This window comes from Octopus bimaculoides, chromosome 10 (genome assembly GCF_046866305.1).
Source record: "Octopus bimaculoides isolate indiv1 chromosome 10, ASM4686630v1, whole genome shotgun sequence".
Taxonomy (NCBI): Eukaryota; Metazoa; Mollusca; class Cephalopoda; order Octopoda; family Octopodidae; genus Octopus; species Octopus bimaculoides.
Window position 1 is genome coordinate 4247964 of NC_142937.1, and position 27478 is coordinate 4275441.

Sequence of the window (27478 nt, forward strand, 5' to 3'; positions counted from 1 at the left end):
CAAATCATGAAAGAAAGTAAAAAAATGTTATCCAACTTTGTTATCTTGTCTCACACAACAAAGACTAAAATGCTGATTGGTAAAAGAGAACATGAAATTCAGTGGAGATTCTTTTAGATTTTGGAATGTGACTAAGTTGGAAGAGGAAATTGCATTCCCATGAGTCTTTGCAAGGTCTTCAAAATTGGTGGACAGAATTTATTCTAAGTCCTGACTCAAATGCTTGCAACAGTGTAAAACCTGCTAAAAACATGGAATCTTTATCTTGTTTCAGTAATTTGATTGCGGCCATGCTGGGGCACTGCCTTGAAGAATTTTAGTCAAACTTATCAACCCTAGTACTGATTTTCTTTTAAAGCCTACTACTTGTTTTATTGGTCTCTTTTGTTAAACCAGACAAAAGATTAAGACTATTTCCTAAAATATAGATAAGTAATGTAAATAGACAAAGAATGCTGGATAAAAAGAAAAACAATATGACATGTGTTGTGAGAAGAGGAAGATGTGGAAAGAAATGGTATAACCAGAACTCAGGGTGTTGGATGCTATAGATAATGACAAGAGGGAAAAGATGTATTAAAATGATGGCAATATATTTTCAAGGTAGAAGGCAATTAGCTGGCAGAACTATTGGCGAGCCAGGCAGACTGCTTAGTGGCATTTCATCCGTTTTTCTGTTCTGAGTTCAAATTTCGCCAAGGTCAACTTTACATTTTATCCTTTCGAGAGGTCAATAAATTAAGTAACAGTTGAGCACAGAGGTTGATGTATTCAACTCAGTCTCTCCCCTAAAACTACTGGCCTTGTGCCAAAATTTGAAACTAATATATTTTCAAGGCTGAAGCTCAGTAAACTAATAGTAGTTAATTGTTTTTTGACGTTTAGCTCCAAATCAGCCCTGATCCAAAAGATCTATTATCAGAGTCGAAGCTATGACAATTTTCTTTTATTTGTTTCTCATTAGATTATGGCCATGCTGGGGCACTGCCTGGAAGAATTTTTAATTGAATGATTTTGCCTCGGTACTTATTTTATCAGTCACTTTTCTTGGAGATGTAAACACCAATACCAGTTGCTACGCGGTGGTGGGGCAAACACAGACACATATAAATACCCATATATATATATATATATATATATATATACATATATATATATATATATATACATACATACACACACACACACACATATATATATATATATATATTTATATATACATACACACAACGAGCTTCTTTCAGTTTCTGTCCACCAAATCCATTCTCAAGGCTCTGGTCAGCTCAAGGCTTACAGCAGAAGACACTTGCCTGAGATGCCACACAGTGGGACTGAACCCAGAACCATGTGGTTGGGAAGCAAACTTCTTACCACACAGCCAGCTTCCCCCACCTTACCCCACCAGTGTATCAAGGACTACATTATAAAATCTTACCATCAGGTGTGATTTGAAGGAAACCGTTTCATGGTCTCTTTTTTAGTTTTTGGCACTTTATTTTTATCAGTTAGAATATGCTGAAATAAAAGAAATCACAACTTCTGGCACAATAAGCAATTATAAAAAACAACAACATGGATATTGTCAAATAATTTTTATTTATACTAAAATAGACAAATTGTTTTGTTATGAAGGACAAAAAAGAAAGAAAATCATTCTGCTATTTAGAGTCTAAAATGAAGGCTTATATTATTCAAACATTAGTAATTATTTGATGCTTGTGTATATGAAGTTTTGGTGATATAAATTTTCTACAATTTATCAGGTGTAATTTACTTTAAATATATTCTAAAAAAATATTCATGAATACAAATAACCAGCTATGATATTTAATAACATCACTACTAATATCCAATATTGATAAATAATAGCCAAAACTGAAATTATTAGAACATGCACAAGGAAATAACATATTATTGGAATTTCTAATTATGGGAAATATAGGCAAATGGCTATAATATATGCAATTTTTTTTCAAATATGAGAAATTATAATTATATTTATTGAAAAAAATATTTTAAACTTTGAAACCTCACTTAAGGTATTCCCAAATTTGAACAAGTTTAAAATAAAAAGTTATTTTATTATTTCTGATATCATTTAATTATTCTACAAGTACAACAAAAATATTGAAAATAAGAAAAGAATTTTTTAAAATTATTTTTTATTTTACATTAAAAATTCAATCACTTTAATTTTTTTTTTTTATTAATTGGCAAAACAGAAATATTTCCATACACTGAAGCTGAGTAAAACTAAAATAAAATTAAAATAATAATTAAAGGAATTGAATGACGATATTCCCTAACTGAAATTAATATTAGAATTTGATATATATATATATATTAGTGTACATCTAAATTTCCAAGCTAATATGGATCGAATGGTTGTTTCATTGGAGTAAATTGTTTTCCCAGCTGGATGGTGCCTTCCTGTGACAATCACGCAATATTGAAACAGGAATGGAACTTGGAGAAACCATTTATTCTTTCCTATTCTATTTTGGTAAATTCCTAAACTTCCAAACAACCTGTTTTCCAATGATCATATTTATAATGTTTATGTACATGTGTACATTTTGGATTTGAACTACTGGCTAATTGTTATTTCATGCAAGGTTCAAATAAAGAACATTGGAGACATGCATGAAAGAAAGAAGAAAAAAAAACGTTAACAAGCCTAACCAGAGCACATGACAAATAAGGATCTGAAGATAAATGGGAATGAAATTATTGGAAATGGGAGCTACCAAATCATAAACAGAATCAATATGATTAGGGTATTGAAATATTATCCCCATTAATACTAATAACTGTTTTCAATTTAGGTACAAAATTGGCAGTTTTGAGGGGAGGAATTAGCTAATGCAATTTACTCCAATACTTGACAGGTATTTTATGTCATCAATCTTGGAGAGATGAAAGATAAAGTTGATTTCAGCAAGATTTTCAGCTTGGAAAATAAAGAGCCAAGAAGAAAAACTGTTCTTTGCAATACACTAATGATTCTGCCAGCTTGCAACATTTTTTAATGGTAATAATTTATAACATACACACAGGACCACAGATTGGGAGTTAGGGGTTAATCGGTTTAAATCTACCCCAATATTTGACTGGGGCTTTATTTTGTTGATCCAAGGGGAATGAAAGGCAAAACTGACCTTGGTGGGATTTTAACATATTGTGGTCTATAGAAAAACATTGTAACTCAGTTACAGTCAAGTGGTCTATAGACAACATTGTAACTCAGTTACAGTCAAGTGGTCTATAGACAACATTGTAACTCAGTTACAGTCAAGTGGTCTATAGACAACATTGTAACTCAGTTACAGTCAAGTGGTCTATAGACAACATTGTAACTCAGTTACAGTCAAGTGGTCTATAGACAACATTGTAACTCAGTTACAGTCAAGTGGTCTATAGACAACATTGTAACTCAGTTACAGTCAAGTGGTCTATAGACAACATTGTAACTCAGTTACAGTCAAGTGGTCTATAGACAACATTGTAACTCAGTTACAGTCAATGTGCCTCTATCAGTCAATAATAAACTGAAATTTTCATTAGAACTGACATCAACAACAAAAAATAAATTCAAAAAATCTTATATCTGAGTTTAAATGCTAATTCTAGAATTATATTTTTAATTTTATTTTTATTTATTTATTAGCTTCAGTTTTGTTTTATGAAAATGTCTCAGATTTAGCAAGTGAAAATATTCAATCAACTATTTAAAAAATTAAATAAATAAATAACAATAAAAGAACTGAATCAAAATTCCTTTCCGTAATTTAAACAGATTGTGTTAGAAAAGTATAAACCTGTCATTTTTTCTCTTAAATCAATTGTAAAAAATAATAATAATAATAATAATAATAATAATCTTCGCCGTCAACATAATCAGGATTATTAATACTTTTACATTGTAAAATTCCTCTTTTGTTATTCATATACTTAATGGACCTCATTCTCTGATGGATTTTTTTATTTTTTCCAAAATTCCACGGAAAAAGTCCTCAATTACTTGTCCAATGCTTTCTGTTCTTTCTTGTAGCCAGTCAGAAAACTGTGTTGCTCTACGAGATAAGCAGCTTCCGGATGTCTTCAAGACTTTCGACCACATTCTGTAATCAAAAAGAGAAAAAACACATTTTGAATATAATATCAAAACAAAAGACTGGGAAAATTTGGTATATTTTTAATTCTGTGTTACATATGTTTCATTACAGAGTCAGAATTACAACTGTATATGCATAGAAAAACATATATAGGGCCTCCTATCTGTAATTCGTCAAAGATTAATAAATAAAACAAAATTACACTGGACAAGACTGCAATTTGTAGCATTAAGCATTAATTAGCAGTATATTGAGAGAGAGAAAGAAAACAGAAAGGATGTATATTATAGCAATTATATTAAAAGAATAAATCGCTAAAACACTCTGTACTGTTATGTACATGCAGTTAGAACCAGTTTTGCCTAGTGTTATGTTGTGAGTTGTGCACAAGGGTGTAAGAATAGCATTACCCAAATAAATATTTGGATATGGTTATCTAGAATAACCTTTTGCAGAATTAATATGTTCACACAGAATGCACTACCGTACTACTCCAAAACGTAGTTATGATATTAAAATAACACAGTAACCAATATGGACGATCAATGCTGTCAACTGTACTGTTGTTAAGTACTGACAGTTCACAGTGTCTTTATTTTATTGAAATGTGTTGGTCCACTTTCAGTTAAGTGGGGATGGTCAGGATCTTTCCACAACACCTAGGTTTATTAATACCTGAACTAAATACATCTCCATATGAACTCATATTTTGGATAAGTTAGTACCAACCTTCACTTTATCCAGGAATGTTGACTCACTCAGAATTGTTACATCCAAGCTATTGATTTTTATAAAAATACTAAAAGAAAAAAAACTAAGATCTTTGTTACAAGTATGCAAAAAAAAAAAAGCCAAGTGCAGACATGGCTGTATGATAAAAAGTCCATTTCCCAACCATGTGGTTCCCTGTTCAGTCTCATTGTGTGGCACCTTGGGCAAGTGTCTTCTACAATAGCCTTGAACTGACTGAAACCTTGTGAAAGGATGTAACAGACAGAAAGTGAAAGAAGCCGTGTGTGTGTGTGTGTGTGCCTTTGTATTTGACTCCATCACTGCTTGGCAACTGGCGCTGGTTTGTTTACATCCCCACGAGTTAGCGATTTAGCAAAAGCGATTGATAGATTAGGTACCAGGTTTTAAAAAAATCTGTGGGGTTGATTTGTTTGGTTAAAACCTTCAAGGCAGTGCTTTATCATGGACACAGTCTAAGATTGAAACAAATAAAAGCCAGAAGACAAAAGGTGTATATTATAAGCATCTTCTTAGTTCTTTGATTTTAAATTCAAACTTCTAAACCTAAGATTTGGGTGGAAATGATTATCTTCCTGACAATAATTGGCCACTGGTACACACCACATTTTTTCTTCTTTTTTTTCCCTCACCAATTTAACTTAATAAATCTGAATAATTATTTCTTCTAATCAGTAACTTTTTACAATGGTTATTGCTGATTGCCAGACCAGGCTGTGCAGTGTTCTTAAGCAAGACACTTTATTTCACGTTGCTCCAGTTCATTCAGCTGTAGAAATGAGTTGCGATGTCACTGGTAGCAAGCTGTATCGGCCATTGCCTTTCCCTTGAACATCGGTGGCGTCAAGAGGGGAGGCTGGTATGTATGGGCAACTGCTGGTCTTCCATAAACAACTTTGTCTGGACTTGTAGCTCAGAGGGTAACTTTCTAGGTGCAATCCCATGGTCAGCCATGACTGAAGGGGGTCTTTTTACACACCACAGAAATCAGGTGACTGGCCCTATGAATGCTAGGACTCAAGACAATGCTTATTTTTGTATTACATTTACCAGAAATATCCATGTCTTTTGCTTCTCAGCCAATGAAGTCTATATGTGGTCACTCTGCTAAAAATAACAATTAAGTCTCCATCAAATCACAACTTATCATCTTAAAAAAAAAGTTGAAAGGAAAGCTACATTAAACAGTATTATGCTAAACAAAGAATCAAGAGTTTTAATAACCTAACTAAGTATTGTGCTCATGATTATAAGGCTATAGGATCAAATCATGGAATGGTTAGCATGTTGCAGCTGTGTGCAAATTATTTCTTCTCATGTTGCCCAGTCTATTTGGCTGCAAATGAGTACCAAACTAGCACTGGTGCAGCACCTTTTGCCTCCATTTTTCAACTGACTACCTGTGAGTCATAAGACTCGATCAGGGCTTGCCTGGGGCTACAAGACAACAACAACAACAGCAACTACATAAACACCAAAAGCAACAACTCCAGCAACATGAAAACTAAAACAGAAGCAATAACAATAACAACCACCACCACTACCATCACCACCACCATCATCTACAACAACACATTGTATATGAAAATGTTTGCATACTTAAAAAGAACTTTGCGTGTAAATCTTATTAGAATATATCAGAAAATATTGCACAACTTATCAAAGTTAATTGACTTTGAAGACATTTATTATCCAGTTTCCAAGTTTTATGGCTAATTTTAACAAAGGTTTTATGTATTTAAACATTAAAATATGCCAAACATTGAAACAAAAAATATTTGTAGTTGTTGCTGATAAAAACTGATGGATTGTTGTGGGTGGGGAGTTAAATTGCCAGTTTTAAAGATTAATGAAATACAAAATTCTCTTTAAAATATTGATTTTGTTTTTAATACTGAAGAACCAGAGCACAAAATTAAAAAGCAGAGGCATGTATATAGTAAACTGAGTCACTGTCTCCTCCCATCTTGCATTGTTTGTGACTAGATAGCAATTATTTCATAAAATGCTGGAGGTGGGGAAATGTGTAGTTAAACCTATGTAGGACTTGATCTAGGGATACAGAAAAAAAATAAAGAAAAGATCAAAGGTCCTTCCCAAGCCATAGGTTCATGAAGCCAATTTCCCAGAGTCTGTGGTGTATATAATGGCTCCCTGATTGGGATGCCAGTCTGCCATAAACTAGTCATTTTTAACTAGCTGAGCAGACTGGAGCATTGTGAAATAAAATGTTTTGCTCAAGAATACAATGCATTGTCTGGTCCAGGAACTGAAACCACACTCTTATGATCACGAGAGCAACAACCTAACCAATAAGCCATGAGCCTCCACTGGGATACAGATAGGGAAGAACTAGAACATGCACACTGGAGCCCTGCGTTTATTTTTTTATTTCCTTTACACATCATCATGCCTTTTTCTTTACTGTTTACAACATTATTATTAAATTCTACAAGAGATTAAAAACAAGTTTGGACTGTATTTCTTGACTAAGAAAATACTATACATATAATCTGCAATTATATATATATATATATATATATATATATATATCTCTAAGATTCCTTGCATGCTAGAAGGAACAGCTAAAGTCCAAACCACTATTAAGGATAAACTTCGAAGGGAATGAAAAATAAGAACATTTACCATCTATCTCCTGGACCATGGTTTCAGACTTTTTTTTAGCAAATTTATTTGCTAAAAAAAAGTCTGAAACCATGGTCCAGGAGATAGATGGTAAATGTTTTTATTTTTCATTCCCTTTGAAGTTTATCCCTAATAATGGTTTGGATTTTGGCTATTCCTTCTAGCATGCAAGGAATCCTATGATGGTTACCTCTTATGTGTTTAAATGTACACTGTATTTATATGAATAATATATATAATTAAGAGTATCCAGCTGTTGAAACCATGCTTTGGCATGGTTTCTACAATTCTTCGGCTAATTAGATCCAGTTAGTCCATGCAACCCATGCCAGCAGGAAAGAAAGGCGTTAAATGATTATATATTATCATCATTGTTTAATGTCCGCCTCCTATGGTGGCATGGGTTGGACAGTTCGACAAGAGCTGGCCAGACAGAAGACTGTGCCAGACTTCTGCATTTGTTTTGGCACAGTTTTTATGGTCGGATGCCTTTCCTATCACCAACCACCTAGCAGAGTGGTTGGTGTTAAGTTGGTGTGTGTGTGTGTGTGTGTATATATATATATATATATATATATATATATAGTTATATGCATACACATACACTTATATGTGTGTGGTTGTGTTTGCAAGTATGAAATTGCATACTGATTGTAAACAAACATGACTGTCATACAAGTGGTATCATCTGTTTCCAACATTCCATGGAAACATATTCCAATATTCCATGGAAACATTGTGCTGCTCATGTTTGAAAAAAAAAAAGGAAGAAGAAAGGAAAAAAAAACAGTATTAACTTTAATACAAGTAGAAAGATCTGTTTTTTCAATGCGTAAATACTGATAGAACAGCATATATAGGATAAAATCCTTACAGAGCAGAAAAATCTCTCAGCAACCAGCCACTTGTACTAGAATACATTTCAGCGCTTCAAAAACAAACTTAGATTTGTTTATATATGATGTAATTTCCATTCCATCTAGCATTTCTAGATGAGTCTATAAATTCTAAATGGCAGAAGAATTTGTCAGTAAAACAGTTTAGCTTAAATGGTAAAGCACTTAGACTGGAAATTGATGGGATGTGAGTTCGTGTCTCATCGCTGGTGGCCGACAAACTTTTTCTGCTCTAAAATGATTTTATCCCATATATGCTGTTCTATCAGTATTTATGCATTGAAAAAATAGATCTTTCTACTTGTACTACAATACATTTCAGCACTTCAAAATCAAACTTTGTTTACATATGACGTAGTATTAACTTTAATTGGAAATATATAAAAATTGTTAACATGGAGGGTATCAGGATATAGAGAATCTACCCCCCCCCCCCCACTGAATTTCAGTTGACCCATGCGAGCACAGAAAAGTGAATATTATGATGATATAAAAGGTATGGTTATGTGGTTAAGAAGTTCCCTTTTGAACCGTAGGGTTTTAATTTTAGTCCCACTGTATTGCACCTTGAGTGAATGTTTTTGCATGTCTGTGTGCATGCTTGTTGTGCATGCACATGTGTATGTCTTTGTATTGATACCATTCAGCATAGTGAAAGAGTGTGGCAATAGCTCTCTGTGGTTCAAGTGAAGCTGAATAAAGCATCATACTTGAATACAAATCAGAATTAGCATCAGGGAAGGAATCCAATCATAAAATCCTGCCTCAACAAGTTTCATTTAACCCATACCAACATGGAAAAAAAATGGGATGTAAAAATGTTGATGATATATATATATGTATCCATAGCACACGTATATGCAGATGTATCATTAAAACATGAGGTTAAAGGTCTATAGGTCACATAAACTGATCTATCAATTGATTTAATCATGTCAGAGACAGAAATATTTAAATATAGTGACTTACTTCTGTGATGCAGCTGATCCTGGCCCCAAATCTGTGGCGTCAAATATATCCCATATTGCATCTCGGTTATCCCAGTTTATGTCACAGAAATTATTTTCTATGAAGCAGCGATGCATGGCATCGAAGCCTGCATCAGAGATTGACTTACAAGATTGAGATGATGACTGGTACAGTGGGTTCAGCGCTTCACTTTGGCACCTTAAGGTGGAATTTGCCCAAACTCTTCCCTGTGAAAAATTACAAATGGAAAAAGATATTTTACAGTGGTGGTTACTCAATCATTTTTGATAATGCGCATTCAGTTGTCTAATCAGCCAAATGACCAACTCATTAAATTACTAAATGGCTGAGTATTTCACAAGCATGTATATTCTTAATAACTGAACTCACTACCTTATGTTGTGAGCCCAACACTAACCACAGAACCATGCACCTTCACCTTAATACAATTCTCAGACGAAATCAGCTTGGTACAATATGCGATGTTTGAACTGAAAATACAGAGAATCAGACCAAATACTGCAAAACATTCTATCTGATACTTTGACTAGCAATTCGTCACTTTCTCTTTTTTTTTTGTTTACCTGTTTGCTGCTTGAAAGGTATCTCGAAGTTATACAATTGAACACTAGCCAGCAGCTGCTCAGCCAATTTTACAACTAACACCTTGACTTGGACTATCAACTATCAATTCCCAAGAGAGAATATCTATGCACAATAAGTTTGTTGTATCTAGGGAGAGTTATTATGCCAATATAATTGACACACACACTGGTTCAATTCCACTCCTTTATTATGAATCAATTGGTTGAATATCCAACTAACTAATTTGTTTTGTTTTTGTTTGTCAAAGCTCTTTCATTGCTATACGCCTCTATAATGGACTAAGTCGATAATCATTGAAAAGGTTGCAAGTAACAACAAAAGACCTTTGACAACAGAAACAAAACAAATTAATTAGTTGGATATTTAGCCAATTGACTATTAATAAAGGAGTGGAATTGAACCAGTGTGTGTGTTAATTATACTGGCACAATGACTCTCCCCAGACACAACAAAATTTCTTTCAATATATGATTTCACATAAAGAATCTTGCAAACCAGATACAAAAACAATGTACAATAAACCAAGTTTCTATTTAAGGAGAGATCTATTTTCTATACACTCTAGAAACCAGTGATAAATACCAGCTCTGTAGGGATTATTCTTCTTCAGATCCAGACTGAAGATTTTGCTGTTATATCCTGTCTTAGTCATCACCATCATCATTGTTTAATGTCTGCTCTCCATACTGGCATGGGTTGGACGGTTTGACTGAGGACTGGCAAGCCAGGAGGCTGCACCAGGCTCCGATCTGATCTGGCAAGATTTCTACAGCTGGATGCCCTTCCTAATGCCAACCACTCCGAGAATGTACAGGGTGCTTTTTTATGTGCCACTGGCATGGGAGCCAGTCAGAGACACTGGCATCGACCATGCTCAAATTGTGCTTTTTACGTGCCACCCACATAGGAGCCAGTCAAATAGCATAGGCATCAGCCATGCTCGAATGGTGCTTTTTATGTGCCAGTCAGGTGGCACTGGCATCGGCCATGTCTATGATTTCACTTGGCTCAACAGGTCTTCCCATGCACAGCATAGTGCCCGACGGTTGAAGGGGTACACTTAAATGGGCCAGTTATGTAACACTGGCATCAGCCACAGCTACGATCTCACTTGGCTTGCCTCACAGCACATAGGGGTGCCAATACTAAGTGGATGGAATAAGGGATGTTTGATGGTGCGGGACAGCAGATTCAAAACGATGATACAGTAGACAGGAAGATGCACTACTTATTGGTATTCATACTTTATAGAGAATTATTTCTCAACAAACAAATCTTCACTGGAACTTCTATAACAAGGATGAGGAAACTGTTTTTCGTTTAAAAATTTTCATTTTATTAAATTAGCAAGACTGATTCAATATATTTCATCTCCTCCATATCAGCAAACTGTTATATTTGCTAAGTTTTAATAAAGTTTGATAATATATTAGGATTTATAATAAATTTTTAATAAATCTGCAAATGTGTATATTTACAGTCAACATGTATGACAGTAAAAGGGTAGTGAGGGGCCAGTTAAACCATATATATATATATATATATATATATATATATACACACACATATAGATACATACATACATACACACACATATATATACACGCACACATACATATACACACATCCATACACACACACACACATATATATATATAAATATATATATATATATATATATATATATATATATATATATATATATATATATATATAAATATATATATATATATATATAAATATATATATATATATATACACACACATATATATATATATAATCTTTGCACATCATGTTACATAAATTGGAGGTTCTGGCATTATCATTTGAAGCTTTAATTGGTTGTCACTTAGAAATAATTCATTATTTGAGAGCTGAAGCATGCCTTCATTTGTTTCAATTATGAAAAATATTGAAACTATTGAAAATACTAAAGGAGATCAAATGTCTGAGATGAATTATTGTTAATATGGTTATAAATACTTGAGACCATTAACCTCATTTTTAGAGATGAGTCATTTTCTGTTATCTTTTTATTTTTTATAATTGTTTTGTTTCGTTTCAGTCATTGGATTGTGGCCTTGCTGAGCCACTACCTTGACGTGTGTAGTTGAACAAATCAGCCCTAGTACTTATCTTTTAAGTCTGGTACTTATTCTATCAGTTTTGTTTGATTGAACTGCTAAGTTACAGGGACATAAACAAACCAAAACTCGTCAAGTGATATTGGAGACAGACAACACAATGATATACAATTGCACATATTCGATGGGCTTTTTTCAGTGACCATCAACCAAATCCACACACAAGACTTTGGTTGACTCAGGGCTACAGTAAAAGATACTTGCCCAAGGTGTCATGCAGTGGGATTGAACCCAGAGCCATGTGGTGAGGAAATAAACTTCTTACAACTATGTTTTCATCAGTCTGACCTTTAATCATCATTAGGTTTCCTTTAATTGGACATTTTCAGATTCTATTCAAAATAAGTATTTTTAAACTAAAGGCAGTAAATCTATCCATTATCTCATTGATACACGTACATTGTAAGCATCAAGAAATAAGATAAAGACTAAACTTCCTGTTTAAAAGTGATCGAAATTAAAACCTCCCATCATATTTTCAGGTATTTGTTCCAAATACAAGATTATGAAATTATGGAGGAGGGCGGGTGTCAATTACATTGACCCCAGTTACTCAACTGGTAATTATTTCATCAACCCTGAAAGGATGAATGCCAAAGTTGACCTCAGTGGAATTTGAACCCAGAATGTAAAGCCAGAAGAAATGCTGCAAAGCATTTTGTCTGGCATGCTAAAGATTCTACCAGTTCATTGCCTTAAAATACAAGAATGATAATGATGAAGCTATTTCATTAAATTCTTCATTATTTTCAAATTTAATTGAAAAGCAGGCAGTGTATTTCAAAAAATATATCTGTTATTAATAAACAACTAATGTCTATAAGTTGATTGACTCCTCAACAACAAGAATAAGAACTATATCCACTTTTGTAAACTAAGGAAACCTCCATGCATTCACCTGCCCTCTTGGATATAGCAGCCAAATTCTTAAATTTCTCTCCCCCCACCAAAAAAATCATCTCAAAACAAAAAAATTATTTAAATAAAAGCGTGGCTGTGTGGTAAGAAGCTTGCTTCCCAACCACATGGTTCCAGGTTCAGTCCCACTGCGTGGCACCTGGGCAAGTGTCTTCTACTATAGCCTCAGGCTAACCAAAGTCGTGTGAGTGGATTTGGTAGACGGAAACTGAAAGAAGTCCATCATATATATATATATATATATATATATATATATATATATATATATATATATATATATATATATATATCTTTGTGTGTCTGTGTTTGTCCCCCTGTCATCGCTTGACAACTGATGTTGGTCCATTTACGTCCCTGTAACTTAGCAATTCGGCAAAAGAGACCGATAGAATAAGTACTAGGCTTACAAAGAATAAGTCCTGGGGTCGATATGTTCGACTACAGGCAGTGCTCCAGAATGGTCGCAGTCAAATGACTGAAACCAGTAAAAGAAAAAAAGAACAGATTGACAAGGTAGTCCTTGATATATAAAACAAATAGGATCATTATGTAGATCAATTTTTAATTAAACTGCTTGACTAAGGCTGACCTATGGCTAAAAGAAAAAAAAAACAATTTGTTACAAACATGGGAACTTCCACAAGCCACTGTGTGAGCCTTTACATGGTCAAGCATCATACTGGTAATAGTAGTAAAATCTCTTTAAAAGAAGAACACACTGAACAATGCAATCCTGGATCAAAGCTCCATTAGGGATGACCTTGGGTTAAACAACAATGTGAACTGCTCCTGTAATAATCTTAAATAAATGCTGTATATTTGCAGTTTGGTACAAAACAGAGGTGACATGTATGGACTTCAGACTTACTAGTCTCTAGATCTGAGTAAATATGTATATATCTATTGTTTAATGTGTGTATACAGCATTACATAACATTTTTACACTCTTTTGCAGCATTAAATATTCGAAGTTTTATGATCATGGTGTTTAGTGTCTGCTAGAAAATTTTAATACCAACACCTTGTGTGTATGTGTGTGTGTGTGTGTGTGTGTGTATACATACACATGTTTACATTGAGACAAACATTGTACACACACAACCACATTTATGATATTCCCTCTGTCTCGCTGCCTCTTTCTCATCACACACAGCCAGATAGATATGCAGATTTACAGAGAGGTGAGATTTGGCAGAGTCATTAGAGTGTTAGATAGAATGCCTTGCAGTACTTGAGTTCAAATCCTGTTGAGGTCAACTTCACTTTTTATCCTTTCAGTTTCAATAAATAACGAATCAATCCAGAACTAGGGTCAATTGCTTTCGTTCTCTTTTTCTCTTTTCTCTCTGGAAGAAATTGGCTGAGGTCAGAACTGGAGAAGGATGAGCTCCATCAGGTTTAGATGCTCATGGCATGCTGTAAGTCAAAATGACAGAGCTACAACCCTTCTCTAACCCCAGATTTAGATGTCATGGCCCCCATCAGGAGTTGAGGTCTGAAGGTAAAGCAGATACATAAGCATATTTACATACATACACACAAACATATATCTATCTATATTTTTATATATATATATATATATATATATATATATATATATATATATATATATACACATTCACATACAGGTATGCACATTTCAATAGATATATGCACCAGAGAGAAAGAAACAAACAGATAGATAGATACATATATACATATTCGCAGATACTGTCTAGGTCTTACATATATAGTCATACTTACAGAAATACATACAGTTACACACACAGAAATCTATCTATCTATATATATATATATAAACACATATACAGATACAGTTACATATGTATACATAGGCACACACATAAAAAACACGCAGTTACATACATACAGATATACTTGTTTTCATACACATCTAGATAGTTATAGATTCATTTATATAGACAACTACACACACACATATAAAGTAAACTTCTGGACTAAATGCCTTAGAGACACACATGTATGTCTAATGTTATAAACTGCTGAACAAATGTTATGTTTTCATCAAGCAACTTCTTGTGATGTTAGCACACTTAACGGGTACATGCCAAACCAACATAAACTTCACATACATGAATATCTCCCAATTATAGAGCGAAAGCTTTTAAAAGCAAATTATTTTCCAATATTCTCCATACTTGGAATTCATAGAAATTATTATATACCACTTAGCTATTAAATGATGATGATGATCATCATCATCATCATCATCGTTTAAACATTGCTTTCGCATGAAATCTATTCTACTGTTTACAGAAAATAAATAAATAAAACTAAAATTTAAATGACCTAATTAAAGTCTATTAATAGGTGCTTAAATAATCCATCTAAAAAAAGCTCCCCCCTCCATCTCCACCATACCCAAATCAAAACAAACATTTAGATCAAATTTGACTAGCCAGTTTTTTTTTTTTTTAGTCTCTTAAAAATTTGTCTGATTTGAATACTTTCAATTAAGATTTAAATTCATTTTCAGTTTGTGATATTTCTTAATTGTGTCTTATTGATGTGTGTGTATGTATGTGTGTGTGTGTGCGTGTGCGCATATATATACATATATAACACACACACACATATATATATACAGGCACATATAAACACACACTTATATACATCTGTATGCATACATATACATACAAATGTATGTAAAATATCCACACATATACAAATGTATGCATATATATGTAGTGGATGGGGTCAGCATAAGAATACAGCTAATGGCGCAGTAGTGTAAAAGTGGAAGAATTTGTCTTTTCCCATTCTTTTGGTTTCCTGCATTCCAGTTTCAGTTACTGGACTATGGCCATTCTGGGGCACTGTCTTCAATGGTTACTAGCTATATGCATCAACTCCCCTTCTCCAGTAGCCTGTCTGGTACATTTCTTATTCTAGTAAAGAGAGAAAGAAAGTAAAAAACCCCCAAAAAACTGACTTTGGTGTGAAGGGGTATGGCATGAAACATAATACCCAAGTGTACTTTTGCTTGATGCACTGATTTCTCAGTGGTTCTGGGTTCAGTCCCACTGTGTGGCAACTTAGGCAACTGTCTTCTATTATATCCCTGTTGCAGCAAAAAAAAAAAAAAAAAACTAAGAAAAAGGAATATTTTGATACATATACATAAATTGATGAATAATAAAAAGTACATTTCAACAGGATTGAGACATGTTAATGACTTGACTGTGTCCAATGTAGATGTAGTCAAACTTTTTCATTTATTTACTGACAATTCCAATATAAATGTTATGAAACTAGAATATTTCAACCCATATAAATTGTATCTTTTCTTAAATATTTCACTCTAAATAATACTGTGTGACTTAATTTTTGCTAATATTAGTTTTAAGCATTCAAACATCATCATCACTATTTTTCTAAATCCTGAAGCATTCTACACAGAATTTTTGATGTTCCAAAGTCATCTTGGTGTATAAGTCAACTAATATTTTTGGCTTTAAATTTTGATCTGAAAAATTTGAATTGTATGCTGGAAAATAGGGTACGTAGGGTAAACAGGGTAAAGAATTCACACACAAACACATTTTATTTCATACATACACACACATACATATACACATTGTAACACATGCATATATATACAGGAAGACATGCAAGCAAACCAAAGTAGTTTCTACAAGGCTAGTCAACCTGCTGGAAATAATAACCAAATCACTCAAATCAGATACTGCTGTCCTTGATATATGCAAAAAGACTGGATGGTCATGAATGGCTACAACACATTGATATAGCATTACTCTACCAGGGCTGGTCTGGCATTAAACAACAACAATACTAACAACATCGACAAAAAGCAGAAAAATGTATCAAAAAGAAAATGAAAAAGGATAGAAAAACATTTGAGTTTTACTGACTGCAGCGTTTAAACTGTTAATTTTATTCCGCATCCTCATGCAATAATAGAGTCCAAACCGTATTGCAAAGCCTTCGCTGCCACAGGGATAGCGGTCATTGATACAAGTGTAGTAAGTACAGTCACCTGTTGCACTTTTTAACAGACATTTGCTGTCGATACCTAAAACAAAATAAACAAATTGAGAAGTCAGTTTTATAATCACTGATTTTTGACACAGGCACAAGACAAAAAAGAAAAAATATTGGGAGGAGGGTACAGTTAATCCTTTGACTGTAATTAAATTTTGTGATCAATCCTGTAAGAATGTTAATTATCCACCAAAAAAATAGAACTGATATTTTCTGCTACTGCAATACTCTTTCAGTGTTTCCTGTAGGTATGGTCTGAATTACTACCACTAAAAGTATTTGATTCTTGCTCTGTAAAGAGATATTTGATGAAATATGTGAAAAAATGTAAGAAAATCTGAAAAATTGTATTCTGCAAGAAGTGTACCTAAGAATGTGCTCAAAACTGTAGAGCAAAACTGCTTTCCACAGTTAACAGTAATAATATTTTTGAGTGGATTTGAAATGCCAAGCTGGCAAAATGATTAGAATGCCAGACAAAATGCTAAGCAGCTCTGAGTTCAAATTCCTTCCAGGGTTGATATAATGAGTACCAGTTGAGCACTGGGGTCAATGAGTGCAACAATGCTATCCATGCAGTTAGCATCAGCTGCACCAATACCTTTCAAATTATAAACTCATTCACAATAAACATCTTTCATCATCATCGTCATCATTTAATGCGTCTTTCATGGTTTAGGTTGGATGGTTTGAGAGGAGCCAGCCAGGTAGAAGACTACACCAGGCTACTGTTTTTGCATGATTTTATGGCTGGATACCCTTCCTAACACCAGCCACTCCAAAAAGCGGACTCAGTGCTTTTTATGTGGCACCAGCATAAACGAGGCCAGTTTTGGCATGGTTTTTTACAGTTGGATGCCCTTCTAAATGCCAACTATCTTACAGTGTGGACTGGATGCTTTTTATGTGGCACCAGCACTGGTAGGGTCACCAAGTAACTTGCAAGACAAGGAATTTTGAGAGGGGATGGGGCATTAAAGGAGGTGATCTATACCTGTCTTGTTACTTAATTTCAATTTGGACATCATTATGTACTGAGATATATTAATAAACCAAAACGTTGGTAAGTTGAAGGAGATTGTTGAAGACCTATTCGAGGAGTGCAAAACCACAAACCGTCTTTGACAGTGAACAGTAGTAGCATCTGTTACATTTCCATCTACATGTTAGGCATATATATTCGGTGAAGTGGGTTGATGACAGTACAAGCACTTGATGTCATTTCAAATAAGAGTGTTTCTCTCACATGGCTTACTGCTGCAAAATTTGAAAACTTTGAATGAAGCTATAAGATGTATATTTTTGAAAATTTTAAATTATCTCTGCAATACCCTGTACCTAGAAAATTATAACAAGAGAACAGCTTTTTCTAGTGTTGCTATGCATTGTTACTTCAGTCTAATTCACCCCAGAAAGCTCACATAATTCTATTATTTACAAAAATTCTTTTAGTCTTAAAGCAAAATTTTGATAACTTACTATTGATATTCTTTAATGTAGTTTTATTACACCCAGTTTCAAATTGTAAACGTTTTCTTTTTAGATTTTCTTTTGTATTCAATATTTCAGATATCATTTCATCAATGTTTTCTCTTTCCAGTCTTACATTTACATACCAGATATCATCTTTTAAAGTCTTTCTTTGAACGTAGATCAATTGATATCAGTTTTCTTGAAGCGCTCATGGAGTACAGCTACCTCATATACATAGTTATTGTTTTATAATTTATCCATCATCTTGCATAAGAGATCGACTGTCAGAAGAAACAGTAAATAAACGGAAATGTTCAAATTGAAATTTTTCAAAACTGCAGCGAAGACATAATTGTGTTGCAGAAAAGTATTTCAGAGAAAGTTGTTAAGGGCTGCAGAAAGATAACAGATCAACTTCAGATAACGTCAAAACATAAGTGTGCCAACAGCTAAACCTAGCCAGTGACCAGAAATACTGGAAACTCATCAAACTAGAAAATTTGTCACTTGTGAAACCATCCAAAATTATCAATGGAAGAAATCAAAGAAAGCTAGAATTTTAGATTTTAAGGCAAGTGCTGGAGATTCTTCATATTATGATCATAAACTAAATAGACTGAAATACAAATGGAAATCGGAACAGAATACAATAGTAATATGAACAATATAAATGTTTCTTAACAAACAAACAATCATACTTCAAATATGAAGTATATTTAATGTTTTTTTTTTTGTTTTTGTTTTTCCATGCTAGCATGGGTTTCAGTAATATATTATTGTGGCAATGTTTTAGAGCTGGTTGAATATTTCTTCTACATCATCTGGTTACTCCAGCCTCACGGCAATGGGCCACAGTCTGTACTACATTGACTTGTATGCCAGCAAATACAGCATGCAGAGTTTCTTTTATGACTGTATACAAGCTAGTTGATGATGTACTGTTTAAACATTGATAATATTGCTTGATCCAGTAATACTATACTGGATCAAACAATAAATTATCATTAAATAAGATTAAAATGTCTACAGGTATCTGATTTGATTTAACACATATTTATGTGCTTACAAAACTGAGTAATGACCATGTACAATGGAGTGCTGAAAAGTCTCTGGCTTTAAGGGTATCATGAGAAAGGTCTGGTTGGAGGACCAACCTTCCCAGTTCTTTTACAAAACTTAGAAAAACTGAAGGACCAGTGCAATGAGTGTGTGAATCTGAGATGTTGTATAAAATCCTAATCAACTGATCCTCCTGTATTTTCGTTTACCCAAAGCCAGGAACTTTTCAGCACACCCTCATAAGTCATTTATTGTTTAATGTACAAATATATACTCTCTATAATATACAGAAAGGTCTTTTCTTGTGATATGTTTCAGGTTCTGTGTCACTCTACAGCACTTTGGGCCTGTGTCATCTATAACAATAGCCTAGGTTAACTTGAGAGTGAATTCGGTAGAAAGGATCTTTAGGAAGCGTGTCATGAGTGTGTGTCTCCAGCATCAGTAATGCTTCACCCACTGGGCTCATAATGCTTATATTTACAATGCCCCAAACACTTTCATATGCAATACTTCCTTGCTGCCCCACCCCCTACCCAGTAGAGGTAACAACCTTAATAACTTTAACATGTTTGAATGATAGTTGGTTAAAAGCAAGAACAACTATTATGATGCCTGTTACCAAAAGTTCATGGGAATACTGAATAACATCTCTCCTTCCTGTGTTACCTCCCATATCTCTTTCCCAGTTTTCAGAGTTGGCATTTCTAAATGTAGGCATATTGAAAAGTAGGTCTAGTGAGATTGTAGAGATACTTGAACAGAGATGTACTGATGTATGTTGTGTACAAGAGGTAAGATGGAGAGGAGCTTCAGCCAGAGTCCTCACAGGCAAAGCATATAGGTATAAACTATGGTCATGTGTTATGCATGAATGAAGAGAACTATGTGAGGAAGTGCCACTCCCTAACTGTAGAAGGAACGTGTGGAAGAGGTAGACCTAGGAAGACATGGGATGAGATGATGAAGCATGACCTACAAACATTGGGCCTCACAGAGGCAATGATGGGAGACCAGGACCTTTGGAGATATGCTGTGATTGGGAAGACTCGGCAACTAAGTGAGATCACAGCTACGCATGTCAGGCCCTGTTAAGAATACCCCTGATGTGTCGGGCGATATGATATGCTTGAGAAGACCTGTTGAATCAAGTAAAACCAACATCGTAGCTGTGGCCAGTGACCCCTGATTGGCTCCCATGCTGGTGGCACATAAAAACCACCAACTGATCGTGGCTGATGCCAGTACTCTCCGACTGGCTCTTGTGCTGGTGGCACATAAAAAGCACCATCCGAACATGATCAATGCCAGGCTCGCCTGCTTGGCGACCATGCCAGTGGCACATAAAACACACCCACTACACTCTTGGAGTGGTTGGCGTGAGGAAGGGCATCCAGCTGTAGAAACATTGCCAGATCAGATTGGAGCCTGGTGCAGCCACTGGCTCTCCAGACCTCAGTCAAACCGTCCAACCCATGCCAGCATGGAAAACAGACGTTAAACGATGAAGATGATGATGATGATGATGATGATGAGAACATTATATGAGAAAGAAAGAGAGAGAGTTAGACACACACATACACTAAATATACATGTTTGTAGACAGATATATATATGCTGATATAGACAAATACATATACAGACAAGTGAGACAGGGTAGCAGAAATAATAGATTGAAGGACTAAATGATTGATACAGAGATCAAAAGATGGTTGGTGAAACTAAATATCAGTTATGTGCATGGGTGAATTCAACTGACTACTTGCCATTATAACTTGATAGAATACCTGAACACGATATTTTTGAATGTAGAAAAATGAACATTTAAATACATCAAAACGTCTACCACTTTTCTTTAATCTATTAATTTCATGATTATTACAAAGAAAATTGAACTTGAAATAAATTGTTTTTTTTTCTTCATTTTTGCTGTGATGGTTGAAAATATGAAGAAAAACAATGCAAGTGAGAGATGTCATGCCATTTAGCCCAACTTCTCACAGTTCATGTCAGTTAAATCTTCTCCTGACATGACTTGGTTTTTAACATGCTATTGCTAGCAATTTCAATTCAAAGACAGAAAATAGCTTACAACAACACCATTATCTCTCTCTCTTTCAAAACAAAATGAAATATATATACATGTGTATGTGCGTGTATATATATATATATATATATATATATATATATATTTATATATATAAAATCTTCAACTTTTAATGTCTGTTGTCCATGCTGGCATGGTTTGGACAGTTTGACGAAGGCTGGCAAGCTGAAATTATATATATATATATATATATATATATATATATATATATATATATATATATATTAGACTAGTAAAGTTGTGTGCTAAGAAGCCTTCTTCCCAACCACAAGTTCCAGGTACAGTCCCATATTGTGACGCCTAGGGCAAGATTTTCTCTACTATAGTCCTAGACTAACCAAAGCCTTGTGAGTAGGTTTGATAGAAAGAAGCCCATTGTATGCATGTATGTGTGTGTGCTTGTGCACATGCATTTGTTTGTCCCCCCACCATCACCTCCATTTGATAAATGGTGTTTGTTTGTTTATGTCCCCATAACTAGCAATTCAGCAAAAGGGACCAACAGAATAAGTATCAGTTTTATAAAAAAAAAACAATAAGTATTGCGGGGGTCAATTTGTACAACTAAACCCTTCAAGGTGGTGCTCCAGCATGGTCACAGTTCAATGACTGAAACAAATGAAAGATGAAATTGTAAAAAATTTCATTAAAAAAAAATATTAATTTTTCTGAAAGTTATGAAGAAACAAAGTCAGTAGTGGGGCACACTCATGTAAGTATGCCCCGGATTCATATATCTCACCACCCCTAGATTCTAGGCTCCACCTCCTCCTTTCCAAAAATTAAAAAGAAAAAAACTTAAATGAATTTTGTTAAATTTTTTCCCATCAACTAAAACAATCTTTGCTCCTCTGAATAAGGAAGCTGTACACTACCATGCATTCAAGTCCATAAAATGCAGCACCCTCTCTTTCTTTAAGTATCCGTGATGTGTCTCACCACCAAAACTGTTATTAAGCACCTTTTTAATCTTCACTCATCAGAAATGTTATACTACACCCATTAACTACACACATTTTCTCTCCAGACTCCAACTGACACGTGTTCAAGTTGAACATCCATCTTACCAATCTTAGAGGGTCTTGCGAAGGTTTCTTTTATTCAAAACTAGCAGTATAACCCGACCTTGTCCGGGTGTGACTTATTACGCCATCTACGATAAGTCTTGCTAGCTGAAAATCAACTAAAAAAGAAAACCTTACAACGAAAAAACCCTTATGATGTAAATATGTTCATAATTCAAAAGACGATGAAATTAACAGGGAAAGTCTGAAGGCTGTTTTGCGTAAAATTATTAAGCGTACGTAAATTTCATCCGTCTAATTGGCTATAGAAATGCTTGTGCAAAACAACTTTCTGCGCTGCCCTGATTATACATAGCAGGGTAATCCCTTTTCGCAGGAGCTAGGACGGCAATTTGTGATGGAGCAATTGCTGGCGATCTGTTGCTACACAGTTTTGCCAGAATTCTATCAGATTGGGCAGATGATGTTGATGCACCATTTTGCATTATGTTCAAAGTAGATTCTGGAATGTGGTGAATTGCTGCAGTTTGTTGCTGTCATTTTAAACCAGTTGCTGTCTTTTCCCAGCAAATTCTCTTCTTTGGAGGCATAATCTATGTATATATTAAACAGAACAACAAAAGTAGATGGCAGGGTCGGTACTTTCGACATATCTGTAATTTTTCAGATTAACACCCGCATGATTACCCAACCCTAATCCTAAACCTAATCCTAACCCTAACACTAACCCTAACCCTAAAACCCTAACCCTAAAACCGTAACCGTAACACTAATCCTAACCCGAACCGTAACCCTAACAGTAACCCTAACCCTGACCCTAAAACCCTAACCCTAACACCCTAGTGAAAATCGTGGTATATTTACAAAACATTGACGAACATGAGTTATATTTTACTGAATGATTGTGTACTTGCACGTGTATGCGTTTGAGAGAGCGAGAGAGGAAGAGGTAGAGAGAGAGGGAGAAAGGAGCTTCGAAGCACCACCGAGTGGGGAACACTTCTCAAAAATAACCTGCATTTGTTTCCTTCAAAATTCCTACATGCTTGAAATGTACATACATCAAGGTATATTTGTAGAAAATTTCACGAAAAAATATTCATTTTCCTGGAAGTTAAGAGGAATTTAAGTGGATTTTTCGAAAATTGCCCCCCACCCCCTCCCAAAACACTTCCACCGAAAATGTTTGTATATTCGAAATCTACATAATAAATAATATATGCATAGAAAATTTCATTAAAAAATATTCATTTTTCTGAAAGTTATGACCTTCCAAAGTCGGTGGGTACAACTCTGTAGTTATGCCACATTGACGAACGTGAATGATTGTGTTTACTTCCACGTGTATGCGTTTGAGAGAGGAAGAGAGGAAGAGGGGGAAATAGAGAACGGGAGCAATGTGTATGTTGTTGTCACAGATTACGTATGTGTAGTTGTGTATGTTTTTACGTATCAATGTTATGAAAAATAGGTAAAGAATACTGAGAAGAAAGTTTAATCTGACGTTGTATGTATCACTTTCTCTCTCTGTTGAGCGCGTGTGTAAGAACGCCGTTACAGGTAGAAGGGAAGAAATATAAAAGTTGCTAGAAACAACAGCCAAATATCCCTTAAATCACACAAAGTAAACGGAATTTTAAAAATCTAATTACTGCACTGGAAAGTTCACATCGAGAAAATTCCATTGATGGAAAAATTTTTACGAAAAAGTGGAAAATGTGGATTTCTATAAACTTTTAAAAAGGCTTCACACAGACACACAACTTCAGCTTTATATATTAAGATAAACAACAGTACAATGGTTGGCATTCTTTCATTTTATGATCCCGAAATAAAAGTGGAAAATTATTGCAACCAATTCTCATTAAGAAAGCAGAAATTAAAAAAAATATTTTTAGAATCGTAATCTCCATACTTTTAAACATGAAATTACCCTGCACTTAACAAAAAAAAAAAAAAGATACAAAAAAACAAACAAACAAAAATAGTGGTAGGATCTTTCCGGTTTTGTTCAAATTTCAGCTCTGACGTAGTTTTGTTTGCTAATAGTGATAATCGCATTAATTTTTGACAAATTGATCATAAAATAGTTAAGCCTTCATTATCGACATACCGGAAGTCACAATTTCAATATGTTGATAAAATGAAAACGCTACGAAACTTTGAAAGCTTTTATTTTATATATTTATTTTTTGATAAATAGAATTTAAGGAAAGAAATTAAAGATGTTTCGAAACCCCTTTATAGATGAAACAATTTAATGTTATATAACTTTAAATATGAAAGGAAACAATTTAATTGGAAGTTCCAAATTAATAAAAAGAAAAAGCAAGTCAATGACAACGAAATTATGCAATGCATTCAAATAGTGTTTGCAAGTGGTCTCTGATGTTGAAACCATAGAAATCTGAAGAAATTTTGGTAAATTTTGATACTTTCACCTGCACGATTTTCACAAAATAAAAAGAAAAAAAAAAGAAAAAAATTCGGATTTTTTGCATGGAATCAAGTACGCTGATCTTCTAATATGCTGCAAACCTCCTTATTTTTGTTCGGAAAAAAGGAGGAGAGGGGATGAACCTGACCTGCCCCCCCCCCCCCCATCCCAAAATCACTGGAATTTTTTTTTTCATTGAATGAATTCCGGTGATCTCCTAATATGCCACAAAACCCATTTTTGGGTCCGGAAAACGGGGTGGAAATTTCAATCCCCACCCCCATTGGGAAGTACACTTGCACGATTTTCCCTAAGAAAAAATAAATAAAAGAAACTCGGATTTTGTATGTGGAATCAAGTACCCTGACCTCCTAATATGCTGTAAACCCCCTTATTTTTGTTTGGAAAAAAAAACGGGTGGGTGGGAAACCGCCCTCACCCCAATCCCGGAATCATTGGAAATTTTTTTTAGCGAAAATCGTGCGGGTGAAAGTATCAAATAATACCAAAATTTTGTGGGGGGGGGGGGTGAAGGAAAAGAGGAACGGAGTCTCTTCGATACATCAGCCTGGTGTCAGTGTTTCCACTTCTATTTTCTTATTACAAAGCAAAAGAATACCCAAAGATTTATACCACAAATGTACAATTTAGAACAAACTATTATTTTGGTAGCCTATTTATGTAATGCTTTAAACAATCTCAATCATTGAACAACATCAAAAGTATAATTTATTATACATTTAACATTACTGGGAGAGTTTTGAAATAACTATCCTTATAAAATAGGGAAATAAAGAAAGTACAGAAATGGGTAGCGGGGAAATATGGAAAAAGAAATCTTTCAGGAGTGTAATTCCTGCTGTATGGAACAGAAGAATGCGTGAAAATGGAGCGGGAGAGAAGAGAGAGATAGAGATAGAGAGAGAGAGAGAGAGAGAGAGAGAGAGACAGAGAGAGAGACAGAGAGAGGGAAACCATTTCCTTTCTTATAAAGAATGGAGCTTCGTGATATGGCTGTTCCAAAACTCCATCATATTATTTGTAAGACATTTGACAAACTGTGGAACAAAATTGAAATGTAAGACACACGTTATATGTAACCGTGTGAAATATAGCGTCTAAGTGGGAGTCAGGTATAAAGGAAGATGCACTCATGTGAAGTATATTTGGAAATATAATTAATTGCTGAAATTATACTTTATAATTTTGGCACAGGTCAGCAATTTTGGGAAGTGGGTAGTGGATTAAATTGATTCCAGTGTTCAAACGTACTTATTTTATCGATTCCGTGAAGATGAAAGGCAAAGTCTACTACTGCGTGATTTGAACTCAGAACGTAAAGAACTAGTAGAAAGACTGCTGCGACTGGAATCCAGGTAAAAAAAGTCACATATTATGCCATCATATATAAATGCTTAGCAGTATTTCGTCTGTCTACGTTCTGAGTTCAAATTCCGCTGAGGTCGGCTTTGCCTTTCATCCTTTTGGGGTCGATAAATTAAGTACCAGTTGCGTACTAGGGTCGATCTAATCGACTGATCCCCCCTCCCCCAAAATTTCGGGTCTTCTGCTTAGAGTAGAAAAGAATATTTGACACTGCTGGACATAAAGCACCTGTTTTTCAGCGTTGAACGATATTTGGTTTTAATAAGGGTTAAAGCTGAAAAAGTCGTTTCACATTGGTATGTGGTGCTAAATGACAAAAGAACACATAATGCCATTTCAGAAATAACATAAACTGAAATTCAAGTGTTTGAATTTAATTTTCGCGACCCATAGTTTAAGAAGCGCTGGCTTAAATAATGATTTTGATGTAAGTGACGGGCTTCTATAACGTTTCTAACAAATTTCACGCCTTCCTTAGCTACAAATTCTTTACTTTTGTTAAATTAATTTCACAAATCTTTTGCACAGGAAAACTTCATTATAGACTGCTGGAAGCATACACCTTCTTTTAAGGTGTGTTTTTTTCTAAGACATTTCGGTTGCTAGCAGAAACTATTTCACTTAATTTACATCTGTGATATTCATGTGAATGGCTTTAATGTTACAACATCCCATTACCAAAATTCCTTAAAAAATACGATTACCATGTACTTTGAAAGAAAATAACCAATACTTTATTTGTTGCTTAATCTCAGGTCAGCCTTGATCAAACAGATCAATGATCAAAAGGTGTCTAGCTGTAACCATACATTCTTTTCATAAACTAGAGAGTAGCATTATCGAATATGTCCTTCTCTTTTACCAAAGACAGCAAAGTGTGCGATTCGAAGAATTTCTTACTACTATTTCTGGCACAATGAGCG

The 27478-nt window shown here is 34.4% G+C and overlaps 1 protein-coding gene across 2 annotated transcripts in view; it reads right to left on the minus strand.

Moving 5' to 3' along the window:
- Nucleotides 1–1577: 1577 nt before the first annotated feature.
- Nucleotides 1578–27478, minus strand: part of LOC106869053 (uncharacterized) — a 38249-nt gene continuing 12348 nt past the window's right edge. The window contains exons 1-4 of one of the 2 annotated variants that reach the window (XM_052971016.2): nt 18548–18756; nt 16939–17099; nt 9377–9603; nt 1578–4121 (exon numbers count right to left, since the gene is read on the minus strand). In XM_052971016.2, the coding sequence (XP_052826976.1) occupies nt 3962–4121; nt 9377–9603; nt 16939–17099; nt 18548–18644 (645 nt within the window). In that variant the 5' untranslated portion in view covers nt 18645–18756 and the 3' untranslated portion in view covers nt 1578–3961. Of the gene's footprint in view, nt 4122–9376; nt 9604–16938; nt 17100–18547; nt 18757–27478 lie in introns of those variants that run through there. The other variant, XM_014914563.3, reaches the window with a different exon arrangement.